This window comes from Aythya marila (genome assembly GCF_965140915.1).
Source record: "Aythya marila genome assembly, chromosome: 25".
In the NCBI taxonomy this organism is placed as follows: Eukaryota; Metazoa; Chordata; class Aves; order Anseriformes; family Anatidae; genus Aythya; species Aythya marila.
The window spans coordinates 3,714,266-3,735,677 of NC_139066.1; the positions used below are offsets into that span (position 1 = coordinate 3,714,266).

Genomic DNA, 21,412 nt, shown 5'->3' on the forward strand with positions numbered 1-21,412 from the left:
CCCCGCCCCGCCGCCCGCCGCCGCCCCCAGCCCCCGGCCCCCGGCCCCCGGCCCCCGGCCCCCGGCCCCGCCGCCGCCGCGCCCCCACGCCCCAGCTCCCGCGCCCACGCCCGCCCCTTTCCCGCGCCACGCCCCCTTAGCCACGCCCACCGGTCACGGCCCGCCCGCCGCCAATCAGAGCCCGCCGGACCCCCCCACACACACACTCCGCGGGGTTAGGCGCGCCACGCCCCTCTGGCCACGCCCCTCCCCCAAACTCGTTAACCCCTTCGCGGCCGGAGCCGGGCCGGGTTTAACCCCTTGGGGGCCGGAGTGTAGCGCGATGGCCTGGGCGGCGCTCTGAGCCCCCCCATAACCCAAACCAGGGGGAGCCCCCCCCAATAACCCCAACCAAGGGGAGTCCCCCCCATAACCCCACCCGGGGGGAGCCCCCCCAGTAACCCCAACCAAGGGGAGTCCCCCCAATAATCCCAACCAGGGGGAGCCCCCCCCAATATCCCCAAACAAAGGGGAGCCCCCCCAATAACCCCAACCAAGGGGAGCCCCCCCAATAACCCCAACCAGGGGGAGCCCCCCCCAATAATCCCAACCAAGGGGAGCCCCGCCCTCAATAACCCCATCCGATGGGAGCCCCTCCAATAATCCCAGCCGGAGGAGCCCCCCCCAATAACCCCAACCAGGGGGAGCCCCCCCAATAATCCCAAACTGGGGGAGCCCCCCCCATAACCCCAACCAAGGGGGATGGGATGGGATGCCGATGGGATCTTCCCTACCATCCCGTCTCTCTTGAGCCAATCTATCTTATGTTCCACATTCCATTCCATATTATATTACATTTTATATGATATTTTATATGATATTTTATCTTATATATCTTTTAGGAGCAGCTGCAGTGACTCCAAGCGTGTCTCAGGGAGACGGGGCTCCGCCCTGGGGGCGGGCAGCATTTGGGCTGGAGGTGTGCTCCGGTCCTACCTCCAGTACCCACTTACACCACAAGGTGTACCCAAAGGCTTCCTTTGGGAGCATTTCTGATGGGCAAAAGTGGTGCCCCACGAATTGTCTAGGGTCCCACTTAGGGTTTGGCTCCGTGTTCCGGTTACGCATATGTTTAGGGCTCTTTGGAAAGAGAGAAGGCGCAGAGCCCTGTGTCCTGTGGGGTCAATGAAGGCTCCCAAAGGGAGTTCAGGTGTACCCAAAGGTTTCCGCTGGGAGCATTTTTTGATGGAAGAAAGTGAAGCCATATGTGCTTTCTAGGGTCCTACTTAGGGTTCGGCTCAGTGTTCTGGTTACAGTTACATTTAGGGTTGTTTGGAAAGGGAGAAGAAGCAGGGTTTAGGGTTAGGGTTAGGGTTAGGGTTTGGGTTTGGGTTTAGGTTTAGGGTTAGGGTTTAGGGTTAGGGTTAGGTTCTAGGGTTTGGGTTAGGGTTGGGGTTAGGGTTAGTCTTAGGGTTAGGGTTAGTGTTAGGGTTTGGGTTTAGGTTTAGGGTTAGGGTTAGGATTAGGGTTGGGGTTAGAGGGTTAGGGTTAGTGTTGGGTTAGGGTTAGGGTTAGGGATTAGGGTTAGGGTTAGGGGATAGGCTTATGGGAGCCTATCCCATAGAGTTACATTTAGGGTTGTTCAGAAAGAGCGAACACAGGGGGTCCAGTTGCATGTGGGGCTGCGTAAAGGCTCCCCTGGGGAGTTCAGCTGTACCCAAAGGCTTCCTTTGGGGGCAATTTTTGATGGGAGAAAGGGGCTTTGTAGGTGTTTTCTGGGGTACTATTTTAAATCTGTCTTTTAAGGGGGACACTGCAGGGGGCTCAGACGCAGCAGGGTGCAGGGGGCTCAGGTACCCCGGGGATGCTGCAGGGTCCTGGCAGCCCGGACTGGCAGGAGCTGGGCTCGGGGTTCAGCTGGGAGCAGGAAGGGGCCGAGGTGCAGCCCCGGGGCTCTCCCTACGCCTGCCCTGGGTGCCCAGGATTTGGGGCTGGGGGGTTTGTCCTGCAAAGGGGCAGCAAAGCGCCCGGCATCCTGTGCGTGCTGCCCCCCCTGCACCCTCCCAGGTGCCTCGCTCAGCCCCAGCCCCGCGGGTGGAAGGGCTGTGAGCCAGCCTGGGGGGTGCAGGGCTGCTGGAGGGGCACGGGGCAGGGGGGACCCCTCGGCTGGCACCCCCCCGGGTGGCCGCAGCGGTTCCCACCAGGGCAGGAAGCGTTTGCCAAGAGCCTGCGGTGTCGTCACCACCTGCGGGGCCTCGGTCGGCATCGCCTCCGCTCTTCTGAGAATCCACCCCCAGTTCCCCATTTCTGCGGGGACGGGGACAGCTCCCAGCCCTACAACTGGGGGCACCGAGTGTGCCGGGGCTCTGCCCGCAGCGGGGGTTCTGGGGTCCCCAGTGCCCCCCGGGGACCCACAGGCAGCTGGGTCCCCTCCTGCCCGGTGCCCAGCTCCTGGCAGCGCCGCGTGCTCGAGCTGCAACCGGCAGCGCGTCTCCACACACCCCTGCACACCCTGACCTCCCCAAAACCCTTGAGGCCTCCACGCTGCTTGCACCGATGCTGAAATTTTGGGGCCAGCAGCTGTGGAATTGCCATTTTGGGTCCGCCTGCGCTTCCTGTGGCAGGTGAGAGGCAGGGGCTGGGGGTCCCGCAGCGCCTCGCTCAGCCCTGTGGTTTCTGCCAGGCTGACGGAGCCGGGTCTGTGCTTTCTGGTGGTGGAGACGGAGGCTGAGCCCCCCAGGCAGCCCCGCAGCTGAGGCCTGCTGGCTCGTGACACTTGTGGCTGCGAGGACTGGCACCTCTGAGCTGCTGTGGGGGCCCCTAGAGGACATGGGGTGGCTCCTGGGTTGCTTCTCCCACAGCGCTGGGTCCTGCATGGGCAGCAGGGTCCCCGTGGGGAGCAGCCTCTGATTTTTGGATGCGATGCCCCGCTCCGTCACCCCGAGTGGTGATGCTGGACCTGGAGCTGAGGGGTCCCTGCTCACTCCCAGCGGTGGCTGCGTGGGGTCCTTGCCCACTCCGCTGGCCGCTCACCGCGTGGCTCCGCTCCCAGCGCCACCAGCGGGAAGATCTTCCAGCAGCGCGTGGCCGAGGAGGACGAAGCCTTCACCAAGAAGGACGTCGTGCGCCTGCTGCGGCAGATCCTGAGCAGCGTGGCCTTCCTGCACCACCACGGCATCCTCCACCTCAACCCCAAGGTACCAGCCCGGGGCTGGGGGCTGCAGGCAGGGGTGGGAGCAGGACCACACTGATGCCGTCCGCTGCCCATCAGCCCCAGAACATCCTGCAGACCCGCAGCAGCTCCCCGGGTGACATCCACATCGTGCACTTTGGGCTCTCGCGGCGGGTGGATGCGGTGCAGGAGGTGCGGGAGATCCTGGGCACGCCGGAGTACGTGGGTAAGCACCACGACGGGGCCAATCCTGCACCGGGCTCTGCTGCGCTGGACCCCTCTGAGCTCCCCCCTTGCTCCTTGCAGCTCCAGGGGTCCTCAGCTATGAACCCATCACCGACACGTGGTAAGGGGCGTCCACACACCACGACCCTGTTGGGGAGCACTGCGGTCGCCCGCATCCCCCATGGGCACTGGGCTGAGCTCTTGGGGACGGGTTGGGGGAAGCCACATCGTGCTGGTGACATCCCTGGGGTCCCAAACCAGCACATCCCCAGGGCTCCATGAGGTTCAGGCTGTGCTGTGGAGCCGGTGGAGGGGGACACCAAGCCCCCGGTTGGCCCCGAAGGAGACGAGGAGCTGGTGCTGGTGGCCTCCTGCACGCTGTGATACCCCTGCCTGCAGGCCGGGGAGGCCGAACCGGGGGGAGAAACCGGTGCCAGCCCCCCGGGAAGTGGCCCGGGAGGTGCTGAGCTGAGCGTGGCCGTGCCACCGGGCAGCAGCAGCTCGGACACGGGGTACGGGCAGCAGGGGCTTGGCTGGGAACCCAGAACCGGGGTCCCGGTGAGGGCAGTGCCGTAGCCCCAAACCGGAGGAGGCCCAGGAGGGGGTCCCGGGGGGCTCAGCACCGGGGGGCTCAGCCTGCGGCTGCTTGGAGCAGCTTTGCCGTAGGATGGCCCCGAGGAGGGGGTTCGGGGTGGGGGGCTCGGGGCTTCGCTTGCTGCGCTGCTGGGCACAGCCTCGGGGGAGGCACCGGGACCGGGACCGGCGGCCGGGGGTTAAGGGGGGGGGGGTCCCGGTCCCGAGCAGGGGCAGCTCCAGCCTGCAGAGGGCACTGCGAGACCGGGCAGCGGCGGCGGAACCGGGGGAAGAAGCGGCCCGAGCCCTCCCCCCCCCCGAGCCCCGGAGCCGCCGGGAGGGGAACCGGGGCCGCCCCCGCTGCCCTACCCGGGGAGGAGACGGGGCCACGGCCCTGGGCTTGGTCTCCATCGGTGGAAGTGGAGGGGGCTCCAGTGTAGCCCCCCCGGAATGAAAACGGCGAGCAAAGGCAGCCCCGGCGCTCCTGGACCCCCCCCCGCAGGGATCCCCGGGGGAGAAGCACAGAGCTGAGCCCCCCCCCCCAGGAGCACAAAGGGGAACCCGTGCTGGGAGATGGTGCGGGGCGCCCTCCTGGGGCACCCATCTCCCTCGGGGGGGCTGTGGGAGGGCACCCACCTCACCCCCCCGGGGGCATTGCCCAGGGCAGAGCCTGGCTCGAGGGACAGCCCCGACCCCCGCTGCTGGAGGAGGGCGAGCTCGGGGCTCCTCCGAAATGAGGCCAGGGCTCCCCGCAGCCTCCCCTCCGCTGCCAGCCCTGAAAGCCGCCCAGCAGAGCTATGGAAACGGGCAGAAATATTTGGATTGCGCACCAAGAGCTCGCTGGGGGAGTGGTGCAAGGGAGCAGGGGAAGGGGTGAAAGGGGAGAGCAGCCCCTGGCCACAGCTGGCACCCAGAGCAGCGGGGGAACCACGTCCCTGCGTGGGGCAGGAGCCTCCAGCTCCAGGGACACGGCCAAATTCAGGCTGTCCAACCCCGCTCCTCGACCAATACGTTAGGAGACGGAAGCACAGCAAAGCTGGAGCAGCTTGGAAAACACAATCAACCCCAAAGCCCACGGCAACCTCCCTTCCGCTCCTCCTGCGCATTTGGAAAAAAAACCCGCAGGCAGCTCCAAGCCTGCAGGAAAGGCCTGAGTAAACACGGCCCGGGGGGCTCTGTTTGCCTCAGCCCCGTGGAAAGGGCATCCGCAAAAACTGGGTTTAATCAAGGTTTAGTTTGTAATTCCTGCGTGTGTGCTTCTCGCAGGGAGCAGCCGAGGCAGCCCTGCTGTGCCCCAGCTGGCCTGGGTTCAGGCTGGGCAGCGGGGCTATAAGCACGGAGACATTCCAGCAGGGGCACGGGCACGCTGCTCTCATTTTACAGGCCTGCTCTCTCATCCCCTTTCCTCTTAGCAGCCACCAAGGTGACAGAAAAACGCAGAGCAGGAAGGTTTTTAAGGGCCCCGCTCTCCCCCGAAGCCTCCCCAGCATCAGGGGGAGGAAAGAAGGAGAGGCCACACCAGAGGTAGTGCAGTTAGTTTAATTTATAGTGACCATCAGCAACACGTTCCACCTGGGCAGGACTGCGGTCGCTGCTCCAGCTGCATTTTGATGTTGTCTTTCTGCAAACACCCTTGTAAACATACAGCAAGGTCTGCCTGTAAACACAGCAGTGGCCCAGAAGGTGACGAAGTGCAGCTCCGCACGCACGCGTGACACCATCTGCACCAAGTGCACACACACCTTTCCCCTTTTTCCCCCAGCTGCGTGGCATTTCTGCTTCAGATCCAGGTTACGATGATTCTTGTTATTGTTCTACGCTGTCCATACATAAATACTCCAGATCCACTGCGACAATTAACGACAACACGTTCACACACGACACAGACACACACACAGCTCACTGCTCCTACAGCTACGTCACGGTGAGGAGGGCAAAACAGAGCTCACCTTGCACAGGAGAAAAAGCAACGGCTGCAGTGGGGAAATACGGCAGAGACTCCACTGCCACGGAGACTTTTTTTTGGGGGGAAGACCCTTTGGGGAAGACTCAGCCTCTCTTCTCCCTTGATGGGCCTCTTAGACCATGAGCGTACCCTTGCCACAACGGCATAGGCACCGGGACCTCTGCTCCTGCAAAAGCTGCTCCCGCTGCCGTCATGCACAAGGGGTCAGCTGGATGGGCCAGCACCTCTGAGGGCTTTGCAGCCTCGGGGCTTTGTTTTTAAATGAGACAGCCACGACAGTCCAACTGGCACGTGTAGGTATCTTACAGCTGGACCATGTCCATGAGGCGCACAGGCAGCCCCGCGCACTGGGGACATGTGGTACCTGTAAGGAACACCAGAGCACTTCCCAATGTACCCCACGTCTGTCCCAAAAACACCCAGTCTCTCTCTGTCCATCTTTCCAGTCATGTTTTTAGGCTGAGCTGTGCAGGCTGGCCCCAAGGCACCTGCACACAGGCCTGGGCTAGCAGCAGCAAAGTCCCCGTGCTCACCAGACTCCAGAAACAAGCAGCAGAACCAGGCACAGAGCTTTGCCTGGGATATTTGAGCATGCAGATGCTTGGTTAAAGGAGCATCTTCTCTCCATGAAGGAGAGAAACCGGCTTTTTTTTTTTTTTTTTTTTTCTCCAAGGACAAGCCAGGCAAAGGCCAGGTGTTTCTCTATCACTAGGGCACAAAGAGAACCACCCCACACTTAGCTGAGGCCCCTTGAGCTGTGCCCCTTCATCCCAGCACCTCAAGCCTTGTCCAGAGGTCAGAGAAGAGCTGAATCTCAAAGGGTAAGAGGTTGTTTTTGCCAGATTAAAAAACATTGCACATGTGGAAGCACTGGAGGTAGGAGAAGCACACCCTGAACTGCCCATTGCTCATAATTTAATCAGAGGCAGAGACACGCAGATCCACATGCAAAGCTCCCTGTAAAAAATCTCTTTTCCTGAGCAGCAAGCTTTACGCAAGCTGAAGTTGCCTTTTCTTCCCCGTGTGCCTTTATGCCCACTCAGCTGTAGCTGCGTTTTTCTCATGCTGCCCTGATAAGCCTGCCAGGAAGCTCACAACACGAGAAGGACACTATTACACACCACACTGACACTTCATGCACTTCATATCTTCAGCAGTAAACTTAAGGAAGGAGCAGTTTCTTTGATCCAGTGTCACTCAGTACCCGAGAATGCCAAAGCTCTCGGCTTGGAAATTCCACGATAACACTCGAGGCTGCTGCAATAAGTTATTTTCACTAGGGGAGGAGTACATGCAACTCAGACACACGGGACAGTACTAGGCATAGATCACAGGTGGGTAACACTGCTGGAGCAGAGGGATCTCTAATCGTCAAACTTCCCTTCGCGGATGGTATCGAACGAGAAGGGGAGGAACTTGAACCCAGTGCCAGTGTAGAACTTGTTCTGGAACTCAATCCTGCAAGAGAACAGAGCGAGCACTCATTAGAAAGGCAGGTCTCTCACGAGAGCTGGAGATTAGCAGGAACTCCATTAAAAAGGAGCTGTTTATGGACCATAAAAAGAAGCCTTTAAAGAGGAAGAAGTAGGATTATGATGTAGCTCAGCTGCTGGCACAAAACCCAGTTTGTTTGACGTTTTTGGAGCAGAGGAAAACTGTCAAGGTACTGATCCCAGCACCACAGGCAATAAGGGCAACAAAAATAAGAACTCCTGAACCGTGGTGTCACTTAGAAGCACCTAAAAGCACCCAGCATTTCCTATAAGATCACGTTACCTATAAGACCATGTTACTGAAGTTCACATTTTCACCACAACAAAGCTCAGTCGCACGGTGCTGCGCTCTGACTTCCTCCATCGGTTGCTTCTGTTTATTTACTTAAGCATATTTGGTTTTTGCCCACATGACTCCTTCTCCCGAGCTAGAGATGTGCCTGCTGCCTGAAGCTGAACATTAACTTCGCCTTGTTTGCCTGCTTCCCCTAATAAACTCGGTTTAAAAAAAGAATTATGCTCGAGAACTGTCCAATGGTCAGCAACAGCTAAATAGGGAGATAAAAAAAATAATCCCATGATTCACAATAAAAACAAGCACAGTGTTTCAAGGAGCCTCATGAGCAACACTTTCCACTGCGTGGCCCACTAAAAAACTTAAGTCTCTGCAGGAATCAAGAGGCAGCAGATTGTACAGCTATTCTAGCACAGTTCAGAATAAATGCAGAAAAATCTCACTCTAATTATTTTTTCCAAGTTTGAGAACCATGGCAAAGCCCAAAGCTGATGGTGTTGCGTCTGGCAAAAAGCGGTTTCTCAGCAGAGCTCAGGAGTCAGGAGTGAAACTCATAAAAAGAGCTTTTTGCTCATATGTTCTGCTGCCTGTTCATGCCGATAAGCAGAGAGTTCCCTGCAGAGGAATCCCTAGGATGAACAGGATTTTCCGTGGGGGAGGAAGGGCTCCTTGCCAACACGCTCCAGTTTTTCAGGAACCCTGATAATCTCCATAAGTATCCTGTGACTAAGTGGCTGTTCTGTAAGCAAAGGGAAATAAGAGGCAGCCGGTTGGGTATCTGACTCACACAGAACCCACTGTAAATGAAATTTTAACCCCGATGATTAACTGTTCCAGCTGGCCCTGACACCCAAAAGCTCCTTTTGGACAGACTCAGTTACAACTGGCCACAACTGGATGCCCGAAGCTCAAGGAGAGGCTGTTGTAAGGTTAGAAAACCAGTGAAAAAGTTTAACTACGTTCCACAGCTTGAACTGTGTGTTTTTCCTGCAATTGTCTACAGAGTAATGCCCAGAACCCAAGGTCCTTCTCAGACATTAGAAATTGTTGTTCCCAGGGTCACTCACTCTCATGCATGCTAGCTTTACTGCTACACTTTGTACTGTCTCTCAGTGATCAAGTTCTGCAGAAGAATTTACTAGACAGCAGTGCAAAGTAAATAAACAGACCAGAAAAAAGCTTTCTGGTGGTTTGTATTCAAGAAAACCCTCTTTTCAGCTTTTTTTCTTTCTGTAGGAATAGTTAAGTGTTTGCCGGACTGAAGTTGCAGGGATTTTCCAACCTGCTGGTCACAGAATAACCAAACTGTTTGGAAAACCAGGCAGCTCCCCATCCCGTCGGGAAGCAACTGCAGAGACATCTGTTGAACAGGAAACCTAACTTTCAGTTAGCTCAAGTGCAAATTCCTGCTTGGTATTTATATCCTTAAGGAACACGTCGATGCCTGAGCTGGCAGCGACTCCGAGGGCAGCCTGCAGTGCACCTTGCGGGTGCAAAGCCAGCAGGGTGTTTGTGCAGAGGTGGCTGTAGCCTCTCTTTCCCCAGAAGGACAGCAGCTTCACATGCTGCGGGATCATTCCATCCTACGCATGGGGCAGATGGCCTTTTAGAGCAGTACCGCGCTGCGATGGTCACACTACAGACATACCCTGGCTTATGACCTTTATGAAGGAAAATAAATACATTTCTGGCGAGTGGGTGGGGAGCTGGGCTTTACTACTCCCACGTCCGCTGGCTAGATTGCAAGTGGGATGCAGCTCCAGCACGCCCACGCCTCTCCGAAAGCAGCACTCCCCCTCGGTGGCTGCAGGCCAGGAGCAATGCCAGGGCAGGGCAGGGCCTGCCTCTCTTCTCAGCTTACAGCTGAGCACAGCCATCTGCAAGGCACCACAGAACTGCTGCTTTTTATTTACTCCACCCGGTTGGTTGAGGCTGGACACGCTTGTGTTTGAAACCTATTTTGGTGGCACTGGGCAGCCCCACAGCCTTTGGAACAACACGGGCTTTGTGTGAGCTTCCCACCTGCAGCTGCACCTAACGTTGTGCGACCAGGAGGAATGCTTGGGATCTGTTTCGCTGCCTCCAAGGGACTCAGCTCATCCTCTGAATGTCCATGAACCTGTGGCAAACAGCTTAGGCAACGCATGGCAAAGAAAAATCACATTTATACCTGTCTCAAGTACATGGTGAAGTGCACACACCTCCCAGAGAAGCTGCTCATGCACTCAGGAAGGAAAAACCAGACTCCAACCCTTAGTACCAGCAGACAGTCCTCCGTGTTTGCCAAACCCACACTCACATGTGACTGGGAACCACTCTCTCCATGCTGATGGACGTGGGCTGAGGTGTGGGAGCTGAGACACGCACTGGGGTGATTAGAGCCAAGCCTGGACAATGGTTTGGCCGTGGCATTGGCAAGGGTAAAAACTCCCAACCCTGGAACTGAGCCTCCACATCACAGTCATCTTTTATCACTTACCTGCCTCCTGCAGAGCCCCGCGAGCCCCGCTCTTTGCTGCTCTGAATTAACCTGATTTGCTTTGCATTATGCCTGCTGCTATCCATTCTTTGCAGCAATGGCCTGCTCTCGGGATATATTCTAAGGAAAAGAGCTTCCAGCTCTAAACCAAGCCTAAAACCTTGCTTTAAACAGGCAGCTCCACCAAAACAACATTTCTGCATCAACTACTGGTGCTGTGAGCTGGCTCTGCATCCAGATACAATAGTCTCTTTTTGGGCAAAGTCTATGTTTGCTTCCATTAGAACTGCTGACCAGCTTATAAAGAAGTGAGGTACGATAACGTAAACAGAGATGTCAAGCTCCATCACCGCAAAGCAAACACATTTTGTGTTTCAGAACCGGGATGTTACAATGCAAGGAATTAACCACATGGCATGGGGCGTAGCTCAGACAGCTACCGAGTTCCAGCAGACCTCTGATAAAGGAGACTGCGATCTTGGCAGCACTGTGAGTGCTTTCCTCCACCTCAAAACACTTCAGAAAAACCCAGCCTGCAGAAAAAATGCTCGCTTTCTGAAAAAGCACGCAGCAAATCCTCCTCATTTGGGACTGAGGGGCAGAGCTCATGGAAGAATCTGTTCTTCCCACTGAATGACTCCTCCTTTCCAGGAAGGCTGAGCCACCCACACCTTCAGAATTCCAGATAGGTGACTCTTCTCCCAGAGCCACAAAATATGATCTGCTCTTCCCAGGACAGCTGCATTTGATCCTCCACCCCCCACTCTCTGAAAAGGAAACACCTACCACTGGAAACATACTGATTCCACGTTCAGAAGCAAAAAGGAATGTGAAGAGCATGTTGTTTTGAACAACTGCAGGTGCCTTCCTTTCCATTGTGATAACGAAAACCCAACAAACCCAAAATAATTCCAGCATGTCACCTGCAGTGTGAAATTGATGCTTTTTAGACCCTAAGCTCGAGCAGATTTTTCATAAAAACTTTTATTTACATTCTCATAGAAGTTTGAAACATATGTTCAGGGCAAATATCCCAATTTAGAACCTCAGTCCTGCAGTTCTCCAGCAGGTGCCTGGCACTGCTCTGCGTGGCACCCGTGATCCACGTGCCTACTGCTATTGCTCAGCTGGATTTTTCTCTTTGCCTGCCATTTCAGTGACACGCATCTTCCCTTTAAACATTTCTAGACCATATTTTAATCATACTTGAGAAACAGCTTGGTAATGTGAAAAGCCACCTCTCTGCTGAGCTGTAAACTCTAGTTCACCCTTGTTTCAGGTGCTCTGTCAGCAGTATCCCTAAGTGTGGTCTGTGATTATCATCACATGATAAGTATCTGCAGAAAAACATGCTTGCTTAACTAGAGTGAAAAAGAAGAGGCATTCAGAGCCGTTCACGTACTGTTATTCAGAAGCGTGCCACAAAGCACTGCAGTCCAGGCAAGCAAGATTTTGAAAATCCACTAACTCACAAGCCACTGAAGATGAGGAACACCACGCAGAGTCAGAGTGCTGGTTGCTCTGTGCTGTTAGCACTAATGTCGAGCTGGGTGTGCAGAGCTCCCTCTTCACACTGATGCAACCGTGCATACAGTGACAGCAGTGTGAGGATGAGGAAACACCAGCCAGTCAACAAGAAGATCTCAAGTGACTGGTATGATGATTTCTAGGCTGGATGCCAGGAAAAACAGAAGCACCATCCAGCAGCCATTTGCAGGAGCAGCCCCCCCACGAGAGGCTCCCTCAGCACAAGATGGAGACACCTCTGAACTCCTGGGAGAATCCCAACTCACTCGAGCTACAGAGCCCAGGCACCCTGTGATGTTTCAGTGTGCACTGAAGCACACTTGTCAACGGAGAACACAAGGGGACAAAGTTTTCATTCCCCAGGAGATGGGGAAGAGTGCAGAGAGACTTCTGCTTGTTTGTTTCTAAAAGGCACTGGCTTCCTTTTCCACTTATGAGACTATTTTTAAAAAGTGCTCAGAACAGCCTTTTTCTCCCACCTAAGCAAAACAGAATTCTCCTTGTGAACTTCATGTGACTTCACTTTCAAACTACCAGGAGAGAAATGACCATAAGAGGTGGCAGCAACCAGAACTCTCCAGAGAAGAGGCACAGACTCACTCGTCTACACTTTAGCCTGAAGAGAACCCTAGCAGAGAGCACAACCCATCCCCATGCTGCTCTTTTGATTCTACTGGCATGCCAAACAGGGAATCTGAAGTGGAACAAAAGGTGCTCTTAAACACGGATTAGAGAAAGCTCTTGAACACTTTCCATACTTGGGTGCAGAGAAAGTGATGAGCACTTGACTAATTCCTTCTTGTTTGCTGTCTGGCTGCATAAAGAGGAACTTAAGAATCACGCAAAAGAGACTAAGGAAGCATTAGTAAATAAACAACAGCAGTAAGAAATATTCCTCATACTCCACGGCACCCCAAAATGCAGACAGACAAAGCTGCCGTGTTCTATCTAAGGTCTCAGGAAGATGAGCAAAGTCACATGCACCACGCTGAGCTACAGCTACAATACCACGTGCACACAACAGTTCACGGCCGAGAGATTTTAAAGACAAAAGAGCTCAATTTGAGCTGATCTTTGAGCTTCTAGTCCTAGATTTTGCTTCCCTGTAAGTCAGCAAAATATGCTACAGAAAAGTCTATTTAGAACAGATTACCACATTAAAAAAAAATCTATTAGTAGTGATATTTACAGGGTAGCATCCCTGTAAATATCTGCAGCCCAGATGCACTGATTTGTTATTTTACTGCCTGTCACTTCACACTTCCTATTCAAACAGTCCAATGGCACAAAGCTTTCATCATAGAGCAGACCAGATGTGAAGGGAACTGCAATCAGCAGCTATCACAGCACATCAAGGAAAACAAACACTGGGACCAAGCAACAGAGCAAAGGACAGAACAAAAAATCCTTCTGAAAGCCAAAAGCACACTCATCCATCGAGCACAACCTTCCAATCCCATTGCTCACAAAGCTTCACTCCGATTTATTTTTAATTGCAGATCAGTTATTCCTCATAATTTCTAAGTTTATGCATACAATCAGGAAAGAAGTGTATTACTAGAAACGAGAGTGAAAATCCCTGGTCCTATTAAAGGCTTTCTGCTGCCAGAGCACATCTGCTATAGGGCGATTAGATGTTTAGATAAGATCCATGGTACTCTAGCACTTCTGAACATTACTGATCTCAACTCAGTCTTATCCACTATTACCCTCATTTTATAGCTTTAGTTTTACTGTGTAACAGCCAACTCAATCTGCTGGAAGATGGTATTTTTCCAGGTAGTCCAGGTGACATCAATTTCCTTACCACAAAGAGCTCTGCGGTTTCTGAGCATTCCTGTAACTCACCAGTGCAAGCGAAGAGCATGGAGAAAAGCAGACAGGCCCTCCATGACCAGGAGAATTGCTACCGTCAAGGTAGCAAAAGCAGCAAATATGAAGAAGAGGCCGAAGCTTCCACCCAGACTCCTCACACTGAGGCCAACGTGGATCACCATGGTCCAGAGCACCTCCGAGAGCTCTGCCAGGAGAAGGGAGAGGAGAGGACTTTCAGAGCATTCAACAAGGTCACGGTTTATTTACATAGCAAAAAAATGAAGTCAAGCAAATTCCCATCATGACAAGGTGGGAAAATTCAGAGGAACAACGGTTTTTGCAGGCAAGTAAACCAGGATGTTGCCCCCAGCTGTTGCAAGCAGTGCAGGGCAGACCACCTGCACAGCTGATTTTTGCTTTATTCAGGGTTTTAATTTCCATCCATCCCTGACAACTTCTAGCAGAGCGCTATGCAAGCAGATATTGGTGTTTAGACTTGATCATCACCATCTAACACACACAGCTCTGTCCTAAAGCAGCAGTGCTTGACACTGCTGGAGAGAGCTCTGGGGAAGCTGCTTGCATTCCTGTCTTTGGTCCAGGTTGATTGTGACACTGATCCAACCTTCTGCTCCAGAAAAAGAGTACTCACGTGCGTGGGCTAAGCTGAGAGCCCAGAGTCTCAAGTAGGACGCGGTGTTTGAGATGCACCCCAAGCAATACTCAATGGTGTGGATTGCCTGGTACACCACTGTGTCGGCAAAGTCGAACTGCAAAGCAAACACAGAAAATTACCAAAGCTGCAAGACTTGGAAGCATGAGAGAGTGGCTGGCTGGGGAAAATGAGCACACTGCCTGGTGCTATTACCAAGGACAGCGTGTTTGAAGTTAGACACTGATACTGTCTTCTCCTGGTTTAGCATGTCAGTTTTATAAATTAAAAATGAATTCTCTTGTCTTAGTAGGTTTTGCAGAGTAATAGCTCACTGCTTGAGTATTATTGCTTTCATGCTCTATCATATGAAAGCAAGACGCTGTAAATTCAGCCATGGACTTTGCCAGGAAAAGACTGTTCAGCAACAATATGGTATTCATATGAATTCACTGGTAAACTGCATGGATTTCTACAAAAAAGGAGACGGGATTCCAAGTCGATACTGTGCATGTACCTTTGCTACAGGATCAACAAAAACATTTTACAAGATGGGAACTTTCCCTCTTTGAAAGCAAAAAGGGGGCACAAAACAGTCTAGAAAAAGTCATGTGTGCACAATTCTTTGGCAAAGTCTTTTTTTTTTTTTTTTTATAATAAATAAGGAACTCAAGAAAATCTGCCATGAAGGGCAGTTTTTTACTGTGCAGCTTGGGAAAGCATTCCCTACATTCTGGATTTAATCCATGCTTCAGAAACTGCTCATATTTAAGTTAAGTCAACATGATACTTTAAAGACATCGAGTGACTAGTGTTCTAGGCATGCAGAGCAAGCTATTTATATTCTTATTTCTCCCTTGGTACATCCAGAGCAAGAAATATTTCAAACAACAAAGCTAAATTAGCTGTCAAAAGCCTAATTTCTTCTCCACAGAACGTGAACTGCAAAGTTCTTTAATAAAGACTGCCCTAGCAAACAGTACCACCTCCCAGCACAGATGGCACGTCAGCGTGCAATAAGTGGAACGTGACAAATATTTAAACAATGACAATTTACAGCCACATGCAACTGCTGGAGTCACTGCTATGGAGAGAGTCACCACTATGCTAAGGAGCAGAAGAATCAGCAGGGTTGCTTTGGCAGGGCATTGGCAGTTCTACACATTTTTCAGTGTTACTGATATACAGAGTTAACAGTACAGCAGCGTGCTGATCCCCTCCACCCCACCAATTCCACACGGACCCAGACATAATAGGACCACTTTCCACATAACAGAACCACTTTTAGCGTAATTTACGACCTCGTTGTTGCAAAGCTACTCTAATTTCATGGCATTTATGCTTTTATTTTGTAAAATAAATAAATAAGCGGTTACCTGATAGCCTGAAACCTACAATCAATTCAGCATGAGAGTTCCTAAAAACCACTTCTTTAATACTCATTCTTGTTACAAGTGTTTATGAACGAGCAGTTTCTCAAAACAGAGCCTCTCTTCTACAGCAAGATCCTGGCTGGGTAAGTTTTTGAGCTGTATGAAACCAGACTGCTTTTGCTGTATTTACTCACTGGCAACAACTGATATCATCCTTAAAATTAAAGTCAGTTTGGGAAAAAACATTTCAAGATGGTGTTTGTTGCAGTGCAGAGTTACCAACGACACAACATAAGGCAAACGAGACTTAAACTTTAGAAGCAAAATCTTTTCCGTTTCAGACCTCTGGCTCAGCAGCTTTTCAGGTAAACTAAGAGAAGATCTGCAGACAGGGGATAAGACACAAGCTAAATAGATGACGTAATTAAAGGTCTGTTAATGGGTATGACGTTGTATGAAGAATTAAAAATGGCCCGTAATACGTAAACAGCTAGATCTTTTGGAAGAGAAGATGCCACGACATAACATGTTTAATTCGGTGTGTGGTTTATGCCAATGGGAAACATTCCAGATACACATGAATGCAAAGCTGGCTGTAGTCTTACCACCTCATCCTCTGTAGGCTTGAAAACACAAGTTTACATTTAGTGAGGTGTCTCAATCACATTAATCACGAGCACATTCAATAATTCCCTCCTAAGCATGACCCAGTAAAGCAGTTACTCACTACATGCACTATGGAAGCTGGAGAACTGTTAAGAGGAGTCAAAAAACTCCCAAATTAAGAGACTGTCTCCTTTTTCTCCTCTATCAGAAGTAAGGCAAAGCAGCTAAAGTAACCCCCACCAGTCAAAATGAACATAAACTGAGATCTCACTATTGCAGAAACACAGCCCTTGGCCTTTGGCAAGCAGCACAAATGCACTGCACTTCAGCCAGAGACAAGCTGAATATACCATCTGGGAGCACTCTGCAGCTCTGTGTAGCCTCTAAGATGATGGCTCCTTGTAAGGAGGACAAACAAGGCCACTTTTCCCTTTATCTGCAAATTATGCTGCCTTTTTTTTTTTTTTTCCCAAACTCCTGGGAATGACCAAAAGATGGTCCGTGGTACTTTACTGCTATGAAAACACTTTACTGAAAATGTTGCTATTTAAACAGCTTGGAAATCAGTAAATGTAGTCCAAAAAGCTAGCACATTCTGCTACCAACTTCATTGACCTCAGACAGAGGCTGGCCAGGTTCTTACCTCTTCCCCCTCCTCAGAGTGGGTAGATAGCTGGTCATGTTGAATGATCTCAGCATCCTCCTCAGTTGGTCCATTGCCCACCCGGATCCCACCAAAGTTGTGTGTCCCCTAATACATGCAGAAAAAGAAAGAACAAAGCGTTGTTGGTGCTTTATTACAAGAGTGGGTGCTTCTTACGACTCCAAGTGCAGCAGCAGTAGCTCACAGAAGAAGACAAGACATTAAGGCCCGGGTTAAACCAGCTGTACAATTCTGTTTCCCAGCTTGGATGGGAAAGATGCTGATTCCTGCTAGGGTTGGGGGACAAAAAAAAAGAGTCTTCCTGCATGAATACTTGATACATTTCTCTAAAGTAATTGCAATCCCAATAAATGCCACATCTCTCACAAGAACATTTGCTATAACTGATGTGCAACAGACCAACGTTTTGCCCAGCAGCTGTTGAACAAGCACTCAGAAGGACTGAAGCACCACTGCTGGAAGTGAAACAAGTCGCACAGTGGCACCTCAGAGCAGGACTGACTGACACAGATCTGTGCACACACACACTCGCTCCCCACCAGTGCCAGGCATCCCGACACACGTGGGAAATCAGACGTTCCCTTACTTGGAAATTCGGTGTTGTGCAAGCAGTTCCTTTTATAGGCATTGGTTCTGACACTCAGCGTCTGACGCTCATAAATCTACTGCTCTCTGAATAGGAAAGAATAATCCACAAAGCAAGTTGAAACTTTCCTCTGATAGGATCACTTGATGACTGCACTCATTGCACAGTTACGGCAGGCTTCCTCCTCCATGCTGTCTCACCACCACCAAGAAAGGACGCAGAGAACTGTTCAACATCTGACAGTGACCTCGAGCAGAGCTTTGATGTGTTGTAAATGTGTATTAGACAATGAAGGTCTAACTTGCAGATCTCTCGTTTTGGATTTCTCTTCAGCAAGCAGCTACGGGCACTGTAAAGCAGGATTTCTACTTCCTTCCAGATGTTCCAAAGACAGAAAACGCTCGTGTCTGATCTGAGGGACTGTACATGAAGACCTCTGAGTCTGACCCACCTAAGGAGGTGGACTGAAATGCCACAAATGGAAATAAAAGCCCTGCGTTCAGCTTTCGGACTGTACCAGGGTCATTTGTAACACGGAATGTAAACAGGCTAACTAGCAACATTAATACTTTAGAAGTTTAGGGATGACAACACAAACCGAGGAGGCTTAAGATTTCGTGGCTTTCACAGCTCATCGCTCTGGCATACGTGTACGAGCAGAACAGTCTCTCAGTGTTCTTTCAACCAATTTGTTCTTAGAAGCCTACTTTTACTTTATGCCAGATTATAAATTTGCTAAAACTACCAGACACGAATTATGGATTTTGTCAAGTTGTTTCCAAAAACAGATTAGGTAGCTGTTTTTGCTTTGAAAATAGAAATAAGATGAAAAAAGTTAGAATATGTAAGGCAATGCTTTGAGTTTTGAGCATCTTTGTAACACTTTAAGTTACTGTTGAATAGTATCAGCACTCCATTTCTACACTCCTAGCCTGGAAGAATTTGTACTTTTGCAGCTTTTCCCTCACACCCAACTTGCATCTGTTCTCTGTAGAGTCCAAACTAAACACAGCTCCAACAGCTCCAACCATTTCCTTTATACTCCAGCCACACCTCACCCAGAGATCTTCACTCACAGCTTCTTTTACTAAGAGGCACTCAGTATGTGGGATGGATTATGCACAAAAAAATCTATTGTTATTTCTGATGTTTCTGTGAGGCTATTGAAAATTTCATGATAGAAGCATAGGCCAACAGCTAAGAAGTTATCCTCAAAGCATCTTTAGCACATAAAGCACACAATTTGTTTCACTGTTCATGAGATTTAAGCTTCCTAGTTAGGCAGCATTCATAACTAAAACCAATTTGGAATATGCAGTACAGAGAAAGAGATAGAAGTTCTAGGAGCTGCTGTAATCTTCATTCCACCAGAAAGCTTTCACATGGAAGGGTTGGCTATAGGTTTGGACACAAATAAGCAGAAATAACTGCTTATTTCTGCTTAACCATTTTATGGTAGTTTTCAAGTCCAAGTGTCTACAAGGGCACAGATGTTAAAAATCCAGTAAATACTGGTATGAACTTGCTGGGAGGCCGTCACATAAACACGATGTTTGGGAACACACAATGCAAACAAAAACGCTTCACTGAGAAGAATCCTAATCTAGCTTAAACAAATATGCAAGAAAAGGAAAAAAGGGGAACTTAACCTGGGGGGATGTGGTAGCAAGGTATTCTTGTGCTGCTCTGCAGGTTTTGATTTCAGCAGCACTCCTGCAAAGCGTCTCTGCATTCTGTGCATATGGAACTATTGTCCACCAGCCTGGGAGTTCTTCCAGAATGTATCAGTTATGCTGAACTTTGCTCTTTCCAAGACAAAGTGTCCAAGACAAAGTGTCTTTCACCCTAAAGGTGCAGTTGTCATTCACTTATGAAATTCAGATACATTCCATGCTCTCTTGATAATTAGATATAAATCCATCACGTGATTTTTTAAATCCACTCACTGTTGCAGCCGCTGCTGCCTCTAGTGCCTGCTCGTTCGGGACTGTGCTGACTTGGGCCTCCACGGGCTGCCCTTCCTGATAGTGAATGGAAGAAAAGAAAGGGAGGAGGAAGAAAACAAAAAGAGAAAGGGAGACGAATGGAGGGGACATGGGAGGATGAAAGATGGTCAGAGAAGGGAGAGGGAGTGTCTTTAACTGAACTGATCTTTGACTCAACTTAACATCCTAAAAGCTGTCTGCCATACATGCAGGGAAAATTTCAAGTATCCCCAGTGCACACGTGCCAGGTCCCTGCATTTTATATAAAGATACTTTACAGCACAGGTGGAAACCTACAGAGTACCCCAGGAGATAACCTCTCATGTAAAAGTGAAAAAAACAGAGTTCTGCAATCACCGTTACTTTTAACCATCCGAAATGCTTTAAGAATTATGGCCATTAAGTTTGTCAGCCATGAAGTTTACTTTGTTTTTAAACTGTCACCCTAGCAAAAGCACAGAAATGCATCCGGCAACCAATAAAACTGTTCCCAAACCAGCTGACAATGCTCAAAGCAGTCATATTGCTTTTGTCATTACCAACAGGTAGGGTTTTTAAAGGTTGACTTGATGCTGGATCCAGATCTGCTAAGCAGGCAGGCAATACCTCATCTGGAGTAAAACCCAGCGGCCTCTCTGACTAGGAATATGCAAAGAGGCTTTACAGGTCACAGGGGAGCATGAACTCATGTATCCAGGTGGAGAACAAAGCTTTTCAACCGTAATAAGTTCTCATATTGAAAATATACAAGGTAGTCACCCACCAAGTGCTTTCTCCTTAAATACTGATGGCGAAGGACCAGAGGTTTAGCTACCAGCATCCACGGCACGCACAGTAACGCCACCACCACGAGGAAACACTGGAGCCCTTGCTGCAACAGAAACAAGTCTCAGATGATTTAGTGGCAGTCCACACTCAAAAAAAAAACCAACCCAAACCTTTCAAGAGGTCTCACATGACACTGAACGACTGAATTCCCAGAGCATGTGGATGCTTCACACACTCTCTCTCCCCCCCAGGAACAGCAACATGAGCTGTCCTTGATAACTGACTGCAACTTGCCTGACTGTACACGTGCTGTGTACACTGATAGTGGTTTAGATTCGGGAAAAAGACAAAGGATTCTGCAAGGAATGACAACTTGGCAGATATCCGAGTGCTGTGGGGAAATTGCATTAGCACCTTAGCTAAGCTTCAAGGCACCGCACTGCAGATGCAGGGCAATATTTCTAATGACTTTTCACTATTAATCTGGATCCAGATATGCTGGGGCACAGCTGACTTATGTTCAGTCTGATATAAATTCTCTGCAAAGGAATTATTCCTTCTTTCTTCAAGATTACATAGTGTCAGGCTTTGGAAATGATGCTACATTTCTTCTCTGTCAGGAAGAAACTGTTTAATGCCTGATTTTACAATTAGTATAAGGTTATATTAGAAAGATTAATATCATGAATCATCCATGATCTTACTATTCTAGCAAGAGCACGCACCTGCCCTTTGTAAAGCATCTTGTTACTGGTATCGCCATAGGAGAACAGAAACATATTGATAAAATGTATTAAAAGGCTTGGTGCATCCTTTGATGTGTGAGCATCGTAGGCTGTCCATTTGTAGAAAATGAGAATAACAAGGTATCCAAACAGTGAGGACATGAAAATAATTTCTGGAATAAATCCAAGGTATATGTTCAGTGGCTTCTTAAAATATCTACAGAAAAAAAGAAAAAAGGAGAGTTTGAAATTATATTTAGTTCACATTAGGCATGTGTAGGGCAAAATTTTTTTAAGAGAAGGGGAAAAGCACCTCTGGAACAAAACTGCAGAGGCTACACACTTCTATAATAGTTAGGACTTAACACAGTTAGCTACTTAACATGCATGGTGATATGTACACAGAAATAACTGTATTATACCTTTCAGTTGAAGTCTGATAGACTCCTGCATCTTAAACAGATACACACATTATACCCGGAGAAGTTTTCCTCCCTCCCCCATCAAGAAAGCAGAACAAAGCACTTAC

At 50.1% G+C, this 21,412-nt stretch overlaps 1 protein-coding gene across 3 annotated transcripts in view; it reads right to left on the minus strand.

The window, feature by feature from the left end:
* Window positions 1-5,476: 5,476 nt before the first annotated feature.
* The window catches only part of ATP6V0A1 (ATPase H+ transporting V0 subunit a1), a 30,720-nt gene continuing 14,784 nt past the window's right edge, over window positions 5,477-21,412 (minus strand). For 2 of the 3 annotated variants that reach the window (XM_082779061.1, XM_082779060.1), the window contains exons 16-21: window positions 20,884-21,100; window positions 20,154-20,261; window positions 16,799-16,906; window positions 14,177-14,294; window positions 13,558-13,729; window positions 5,477-7,373 (exon numbers count right to left, since the gene is read on the minus strand). In XM_082779061.1, the coding sequence (XP_082635187.1) occupies window positions 7,280-7,373; window positions 13,558-13,729; window positions 14,177-14,294; window positions 16,799-16,906; window positions 20,154-20,261; window positions 20,884-21,100 (817 nt within the window). In that variant the 3' untranslated portion in view covers window positions 5,477-7,279. Of the gene's footprint in view, window positions 7,374-13,557; window positions 13,730-14,176; window positions 14,295-16,798; window positions 16,907-19,351; window positions 19,427-20,153; window positions 20,262-20,883; window positions 21,101-21,412 lie in introns of all 3 variants that reach the window. The other variant, XM_082779062.1, reaches the window with a different exon arrangement.